The sequence below is a fragment of the Miscanthus floridulus genome, chromosome 8, assembly GCF_019320115.1.
Source record: "Miscanthus floridulus cultivar M001 chromosome 8, ASM1932011v1, whole genome shotgun sequence".
NCBI classification, from domain to species: domain Eukaryota; kingdom Viridiplantae; phylum Streptophyta; class Magnoliopsida; order Poales; family Poaceae; genus Miscanthus; species Miscanthus floridulus.
Window position 1 is genome coordinate 210,223,106 of NC_089587.1, and position 9,149 is coordinate 210,232,254.

The 9,149-nt window shown below is 43.7% G+C and overlaps 1 protein-coding gene across 1 annotated transcript; it reads right to left on the minus strand.

Annotated features, from left to right (window-relative positions):
• Positions 1-121: 121 nt before the first annotated feature.
• Positions 122-8,888, minus strand: LOC136470575 (PHD finger-containing protein 6-like). The gene is made up of 7 exons (XM_066468376.1): positions 8,692-8,888; positions 6,619-6,704; positions 6,087-6,181; positions 5,345-5,988; positions 628-821; positions 386-504; positions 122-210 (listed from the first exon to the last, which is right to left on the minus strand). The coding sequence occupies exons 1-7, from the start codon at positions 8,731-8,733 to the stop codon at positions 122-124; spliced, it is 1,269 nt and encodes a 422-aa protein (XP_066324473.1). The 5' UTR covers positions 8,734-8,888.
• Between the last annotated feature and the right edge of the window lie 261 nt (positions 8,889-9,149).

The window sequence follows — 9,149 nt, forward strand, 5'->3', positions numbered from 1 at the left end:
AGAATCAAACAAAACTGTGTCAAAGAAGCGTCAGCCATATCTTTCCCAGGCAACATAATTTACAGTTTGGTCATATACCTTTATGCTCTTGCACATTAGCATGCCCAGGAAAACCAGATCATCAAGTAGTGGTTGAACCAAATTGCCAAGGATCACTATTTCCTTTCAACCTCACAAAAAGCCCCCATAAATAGTTCTCACCATCGATCCCTATTACCACGGTAGAAATTAGAATTTCAAAATGTGCATTTGATATCTTTTCAGAATATTGAAATGCACTTTTTTCCAGGTGCACAATACAAATTAGTTGGGGAAGAAACATTGTAAACTAGTACAGGTGGTTTATTTTCTTGCATGAAAAGGAACAAAGAATAGAATCACTAACACTGAGAATCAGGCGGAAGAACTTCCGAGGAATATATCAATAACTTTATGCCATCAATATATGCCCTTAGAACATAATTGTCGGAGTCTTCTAATAGATTAGAGTGCTTCTTTTCACACCTACAAAGCAAGTTAGGAACAAAACCACTGAATGTCTGAAAGCACAGTTATTGACTTACTAAAATATATGTTTCAGCAGATATCTATGGGAGAAAATGTTGATACCGGAACCAGAAACCCTACCCAACAGGTTTATCAAAAAAGAAGAACACGCCAATGTCTTCATGAACAGGAGGGATAGTCTCAAAAGACTTTGGCCAGTCATTCATTCGTGGTAATAACTCCAGCTGTAGATCACTGGGTATCATCTTGATAGTATCACAAACTCTGGATGACACTTTTGGAGGAAACTGGGCTTTAAATTCACCAAGATTTAGCTTTGCGCCAGCAGAAAAGACATGAAAGCATCCCCTAAAGAGCGAAGGAAAGCTAAACATTAGAAATACATATAACATTATTTATATATATGAAATTAGAGTGGTTCATGGCGATGAAAGCGGCACACTCAAATAGCCATTCTGACTCTATGGCACATCTGGAAGGAGATAAACGCTATAGTTTTTAGTGGAGATAGGAGTCCAGAGCAGGCAGTCTTCACAAGGTTTAAGGATGAGTGTTCTGATTGGGTTTCAGCGGGGGGGAGGGTACTTAGTTACCTAAGGTTTGGTCAACATTCTGTGAGTAATTAGCCTAGGTCCTTCACTGTATCTCATACGGCGGTTTGCTGTATGAGATAGCGCCTCTCGCGCATGGAAGATTGCAACTCTTATCTTGCTTATTAATACAAGGGTAGAGTATACTTTCTAACCCTCAACTCGCGCCGAAGTTCGATTTTCAACCTTCAACTATGAAACCGGTTAAGAAACACCCTCCAACTATCAAAACCGGACAAATTTGGTCCTCGGCTGGTTTCAAAAGCTGTTTTCTATTTTCGGGAAGCGCCGAAATTTTATATTATTTTTTTGAGCATCTTAACGTTCTCAAATGAAAAAACTCGAAACAATCCACGTTTTACATCCAGAATCCAATGAGGACGAGCATACAATACTTAGTCTATTTCATACAACAAGAGTTCTTGGAAATTATTTATTACAATACCAGAGTTCAAAGTGCGATAATTAAACAGCGGAATAAAAATAAACATCTAGCGGAAACGATACAAGAATCTGTCAGTGCCCACCAGAAGATGCCTCCACACAAGAGCTACTACTCAAGCTGCACCTACAACAGGGGTAAATAAACCCTGAGTACACAATGTACTTGCAAGACATACCTGACTAGTGAGAATAGTTTCTCGACTCTTAAGGATATGATAGGCAATAAGGGTTTGTTGTTTTCTTTATGTTTGCGGAAAGCATTACTAATAGTTCATTCTTACAGTCAAGTTTTATTAGCAGTCATGATTACTTTATTAGCTATACATTCTAGGTAAGCACATGTTCTACTTTTAAACAAGGGTTAAGCAATCAGAACCATTTCACCATCTCTCATCTTCCAGTTCTTACTACGGTGCTAGACCATAGCCAAGTCGTACCGTCTCACGGAAATGGTGATTCGTGAACCAATGTATCCCAGCTAGGTACCTTAAAACACATGCCCCATTTGTACCCCAGGCACAAACAAGACCAACCCATTCTATTCCTGTCATGGGGTCCAGGTCCCTGTCCAAACTTGGACTCCAAGCCCCCACACTTGAGACCCGGTCTCAATATGGTGCTCAAACCTCCACCTTTTTTCGCCTCCAATCAGTCGGTCCGAAAAGAGCCAGAACCTACGATAAGAGCGTAATGAGCCTTCCCGCTCCCATAAGCAAGAATGTGCTCAGGATAATAAGTCTGTGACCTGACTACCATCCACAGCAACGGACGACCCTTAATCAACACGAACAGGGAAAACAGTGTAACCAAGCTAAGCCCTGATGACCGCGGAACACAACATGTTACACCCACCAATATTCATACCATATCCCTGTCTGGTCTCTATTTTCTTTTCATTATTTTATTACGAGAGTAATAATAATAATCACCTATTGTGAGTAACGACAGGTTACTCACGCTACCGAAAATCTAAGCATAGCAGCTACTCGAACCTGCACTATTAATACTCTTAGGATAGGTATATTTATGCATGTGGTTTCCATAAAATTCCTGTAACATAAATGCACAACACATATATATACGGTGAATTATAAAATAAAGGTTATGCACCGGGGCTTTCTTTGGGCAGGCGCAGTGTCAGCTGAGTCTGTCAGTGGTGGCTCCGAGACCTCCACCTGCATGAGAATCTCCTTCTCGTACTCCTCAACGATCTCCTCGAACTCGTGATCGCCGGTGGTCACGATCTCCGCCAACTCGTTCTCTACATGCATACGATGATGATGCAACACTTAGCATTTAGATAACAGCAACTCTTAAACTAAGAATACACATACTAAGCTACTAAGCTAGCTCTAATGACTAAGGTACTAAGCTAACTATCGTCTTCATCAAGCAAGGTGTTGAATTCAACTAACAAAATCCTTAGCTTGGCAAATTAAGGATATATCTTTATTGGTACTAGTAATTTAATGTATATTGAAACAAAGAGCATTTAACTACCCTAATGCTTAGTCTATTATAAGGCTACAAAAATTATAGTGAGCACATAATAATACAACGAATCTACTATAAAAATTTCAGGACTAAAGCTATCACCAATTTTACCACAAAAATTCCTACAACAGTTATCCTAACAATATTAAACATTTTCAAATGATTTAATAGCTCCTGGTATCAACATGTACATATATGAACTAAATATACTAACAGATAGAGCATAATTTTAGGAACCTAACAAAATTTGTTTCACAATTTTTAGACACCTACACGATTTTATATTAATTGCCAAATATTAGCTCAGAAATTAAATTAGAAAACTATTTCTAATTCCTTATAAAAAAAGAAAAATGAATTCTCCCGTGTGGCTCACGCGACACAGCGCGCGCACAGCAGCCTGCAGGCGTGGCCCACGCGAGCCGGCCCGCACGCGCTGGCGATTTAGCAAAAGAGACCTCGAACTTTTCCCGAATTACAACTAAGTGCTAATACTATTTCTTCATCTCTCAAACCTTCTCACTCAACCCTCTGGCTTTCTTGGAATTCTCCCATGCACAGCCCTGACAACCCAGCGCGCGGCAGCACAGTGGCCGGTGACACAGCACGGCTGCGCCGGCCACCAGGGACCTACGACAAACCACCTAACAGGCCGGTCACCATCTTTGACCCGAGCGGCTACGCTAAGCGGCGGTGCGGGGTGACACGACTAGTTGGTGAAGGCTGCAGCAGCGCACGGCCATCCGCAACAGCGGCGCCACTGTTCCGGTGAGCTGGGGTAGCTACAGGCCTAATTGGTTAGCACGTGAGCATTTGGAGGCTACCATGGACTAGGCTGAGATGACTGTTGGGGCGGAGGATGACGGAGGAGAGCTAGCCATGTGCGGCCGAGCCATGCGGTGGCTCACCACGGTGGCACGGTCGCATCAGTAACGATAGGGAGGCAGTAGCGGTTTCGCTGACATGCTCAAGGTGGAGAGGGAGGCAAGGTGAAGCTAGTGGCGTAAGTGAATTGACTTGAGAAGGACGGTAGGAGGGCTGCCCTCGTCCACGATCGGACGCGGCCTTAATGGCACACCGGTGGAAAGGAGCCAAATTGGCGCTTGGCTAGGGCATCATCATGGCTATGCGGGGTCAGGCGGCGAGAAGACGGGAGGGCGAAGGTGCAGATGGGAGGAATTGAGTAGAGGTGACCGCTCTTTGGCTCGCACGTGAGCGTGGCTCGACGACGGTAGAGAGATAAGAAACAGAGAGAGAGCGGTGGGGTACGACCGGTGGCTCGATGTGTGCGCGCTTTAGCTGGATGTGGTTGGCATGACTGTGGAGACCCATGTCCAGGCGCTAGCAGATAGGCGCACGCATTTGTGACTGGCATGCCCCGCGCGTCGCAGTTTCATCAATGACTAGGCGACGGCAAGCCCAGCCACGTGCGCGCGGCAGAGGCGGCATCGCACTAGGTCGACAACGGTGCAAAGATGTAGAGGGAGGCACAGACAAGACGGTGAGGCGATGGCATCGGCAGTGGCTGCATCACGGCGCGAGGCGGATCGACAGTGCGACAGCGCGGCGGGGCCAGTGGCAGCACCGCCTGGCTGCGCAAGCAGCGGCAGTAGCTCCACGTGCTAGGAGCCAGTGGCGGCCAGGCCACAGCCAGCCAGCGCAGCCGTGGCCGGCCACGCGCGGCAGCGTACGTGCGCGCGGGACGGCCAGCGTGGTGACACCGAACGCCTGAGCATGGTGACCGCGCCCACGCGGCCAACCAGCCCGAGATCGTGTCATGCATGAATTTTAAAGCGCCTATAAAAACTAAACGGTTGCTTCTGGACCTTAACCATCTTCACCATGCTCAAGATGGCATATGAGGCTACCAAACCGAGCTAACACATGACATCTTTTCTTAACCTGATTTCGCAAAATAAATTGCCAAACATGGCATTGTCTAACTGTGTCAACATACTTGAAAATATTCTAAGTCTTTTGAGCTGAATTTGATTCCAATTTGCATTTCTAGGCTATTAGAAATGTTGGCTAGCAATGTTATTTTTCTGCAGCAAGTATTTCATTATCATATACAAAGTTCATATTCCAATCTTTATTTAAGCGCCACATATATGTTCTATAGCATGTTTGCTCAATAAAAATTAGTTTTAAACCCTACTTGATATACATTAGCTATTGAATCAACTTCCGTTTAATATTTTTATTAGTCATTTTAGGTTACATGAAATTGATCTACACACTTTATCACATGCACTAACATATAAACTTCATGCTCATGACATGTTTTAGTAAATGATTTAGGATGTAACACCGATGGTGTTACAGATAGTCCTATTGGGGGATATGCGCTTCATATTTGACAACTGTTTCACATGTGGAGGAGATGCCAGATGAGCTTGACTTTGCCGCATAGCAAAATATGGGCTGTCATCAGTCTTTGCCTGACCATGTCTTGCAGCAGCACATCGTTTCAGGTTTTGCACTTGTGTGTCACTCCTGCTGGGGGATATTGACTTCATATTGGATGGCTGCTTCATGTCTGGAGGAGATGCAGGATGAACCTGCCTTTTCTGCATAGCAAAATATGACCTGTCCTCAATTTTTGTTTGACTATGACTTGCATCAGCACATCGTTTTAGGGCATGCACTTGTGTGTCACTCCTGCTGGGGGATACACAATTCAAATTGGACAAATGTTTTGTAGTTGAAGGAGATGATGCCTTGCTTGGCTGCGGCACGGCAAATCTTGACCTAACAAGTGGTGGCCTTTCTCTACTCAATAATGCCGCTTCTTCAGAAGAGATGAACTTCACTTTAGCATTTCCAAATCTGTTCGGAGATTTGGGACTTATTTGAGGCACTACGTTGCTGTGACTGAGGTGCAAGTTTGAAGTTTCCCTTTCGTTCATCATATCGCGACCATGCCTTGCCTTTTGGAGCTCTGTTTGACCACCTTCACCATGATTGTAGAAGAACTTAGAGTAGCTGAGTAGAGTTTATTGATGATTGTGAAAGTGAGATAGGTGATCAAAACCAGCGAAAAGATATTACCTTGACTAGGTTTTGGGCCTCCATTAGCATACTCTTGGCATTTGGCACAATACCATTCACGTGGAATATCAAATGTCAACACCTTCATACAATAACTTCAAACAGAAACACTTTCAGAGAGCTAAATAAAACTTTCCACATTCAAGAATAGAGCTAAATCACTTTCATTTTAAAAGATAATGGATTTACTGCAAAAAAAACAAATTAAATGGAAATGACACATTGTAGAACAGCTAAGAAAGTTTCAGGCCTAATTAAAACACAAGTGCTTAGGATGTGAAAAAAAATTGATAAACAGAGAAGACATACTGGTTTTCGCAAATATTAAAAAAAAGAAAAAGAAAAAAAGGTTCCTTATCACTATCAAACATTCAGATATCAGACATACAAATATTTCAAACAATTGAAAAACAGAGACATGTGCAAATTCAGGGCAGATGACCACACATATATGTACATTTTCCAAGTGCTTAAGATGTGAAAAATAATAAAGGGATTAAAAACTATACAGGGCAGGCCAACAAATGAGTACCCGTGTTCATAATCATTGCACCGAGCACACTTTGCAATAAGCGGAGAGAGGCTACCACTGCCACATGTCCCACACACCACAATGTCCTGCATGAAAAGGAAATATTGCATAGTCAAATACATAGCTTATTGTGTTCATCTAATTCTTTCATACATCATATGTATCTTTCAGACATAACCCTAAGCGAGGAAGAAATATACAACGCAATAAGAAAAGCAAAGTGAAAACACGTGATTTTGTCAAAGAAAATAGGCTCCCTTCGTCATACAATGAAATTAAATCCCTTGAACAAATCAATCATATCATTACAATAAACCTACTTTAATTCAGATGCAGTAAACTGGCTGCACATAAACAAAGATACAAAATAACAGCTTACAGCTGAATATCCCGGCTTCAAATTACTACGGTTTCTTAAGTCAATTGTCAAACCATGGATTATCGGCAGAATATTTAGGGTAAATGGGCACTAACTCCATTATCAAGAATAATGGTGTTTTTAGAGGTTTCATAAGGTAAACTGCAGAGGATGCATTGATGAAAAAGTACAGGAATAGCTAGCCACGGTAGCACTCTTAACTCCCTCTGTCCAAAAAATAGTGTGATTCTTGTTTTTTAAGAAGTCAACTAATTTTAAATTTTGACCAAATCTATATAAAAAAAGTGGTAACATTTATGATACTAAATAAGTATCGTTAGATTAATCATTAAATATATTTCTATAGTAAATCCATTTGGAGACATAAATATTGCTTCAATTTTCTATGAACCTAGTCATACTTAGAAAATTTAACTTAGTATAAACCTAACTGCATTCTTTTTTGACAGAAGTAGTAGTTATTATCCTAATTTTGGTCTATGGAAGAGACTATTAACCAACAGAACCTTATGGGAGGAAAATCAAATTGATTGAGCATGACTGTGGTGAAGCTTTGAGCCTTTGCTATCCCTGCCTTAAAAATGTTAATCAAAAGTTTCCTAACAAAGAATGGGAGCTTGCTCCGATAACAACTAACACGGTACAACAAAATCAAACATCCACTTGCAATTACTGGCCATTAACAGGATGGTAGATTCAAGAAAACAAACCTAAGCACTGAATTACTAAAAGTGAATGCAATAAGCAAGATTGGAATAGTTCATGTTTCTCTAAGACTCTAACAAGAATTGGATCAATAGTAATAAAGAAGCCGGTAAGATTAATTTGAGGGCTGCTTCAAATTGCCGATCATTAACAGGACAATACATAACACCAACTAGACCAATCGCACGGTAGATCACACCAGCAATAATCCTATAAAGATGGGAAAGAAGTCGAAAAGACACGAAAAAGGAGGCAACCAACTCGTGACAAAGCGTGACGGGCGCGGAAAGATGCGGTTTTTGAGCCATTCCATACACAAAATGCTTAGGCGTTAGAATGAATCCAAGAAGGCGAGTCCACGAGTTGGATTTCGCATCAACACAGATCGCGAGAGCAAGAACGCAAAGGGCGCAGCCTTCCAAACCCCAACCATACCGTACCGCGATCACATCACAGGAGGGCCAAGAAGCGCCGCGCGACCGACCGCAATGCTCGAGCCCACTCCAAGAAAGCGACGTCCTAGAGTTTTTTTCCCACCATGATGACAACAAGACGCAACCTGCTGATACCCAGCGGTGAAAAGAACCATAGAGTTTTCCTGTAAAAAGGAAGATGAGAGAGAAGGGCTCGGGCAAGAAATGCAGTGTGGAAGAAAAGCGTCGCTAGAGTAGTTTCTCACCATTGCGCTATCCGACCATCGACCAGGCGAGAATAGACAAGAGATGCCGTGATTGGAGAGAGGGGGGGGGGGGGGGGGGGGGGGGGGGGGGGGGGGGGCAATTGTGAATTTGTGATTGATAGGGCAGGCCGTCAGGGAAGAGGAGCAGGAGCAGGAGCAGAAAGGCTCGCAACTCGCAACAGAGGGAGGTCGTGAGGGACAAGGAGGGATGGAAAACCCCATTCCCACGCACCGATCCTACCAATTTCGCCGCATTTCGCAACTTCGCACAAAACCTAGCCTGAATCCATCACGAGATCTCAATGATTACCTCCGTGACGACGGAGACTGCATCATTCTTGACCAAGCCCATGGCATTAGGGCCGCCCACCACCTCTTCTAGGACCGAACTCCGCCGCCGGTGCGGCCTCGCCGAGCCCGAGATACGTCCCCCGCTTCTACCCACACCTCAGGGATTAGGTGGAGGTCGAAGACGAGCCGCGATGCGGAAGCACGAGGCAGCTGCGCCCTACGGCGGCGGCGGCGATGAGCTGCGACACGAGAGGAGGTAGGACAAGGATGCGAGGGAATGGAACGGAATTCCTATGAACTTGGCTCCAGTGCAGTGAGTGACTACCACGTGGGCCTGATGCTAGTCCTAGTAGTTGACAGGACTTGAATCACTGAAGACTGGACTACAACCACTAGTAGACACGCAAGTGACTCAACTCCAGTCTCCAGGTGTCAAATGCAGGGTAGACCCATCTAGAACGACCGTGTCTTTTTATT

Excerpts from the sequence above, each read along its gene's own strand:
- LOC136470575 (XM_066468376.1), bottom strand. The coding sequence starts at position 8,733 with ATGGGCTTGGTCAAGAATGATGCAGTCTCCGTCGTCACGGAG. Across the intron at positions 6,705-8,691 it reads CAGTCTCCGTCGTCACGGAG|GACATTGTGGTGTGTGGGAC; the intron begins GTAATCATTGAG and ends CTTTTCATGCAG. Across the intron at positions 822-5,344 it reads CTATCTGTAACACCATCGGT|CTAAATCTTGGTGAATTTAA; the intron begins GTTACATCCTAA and ends GCTGGCGCAAAG.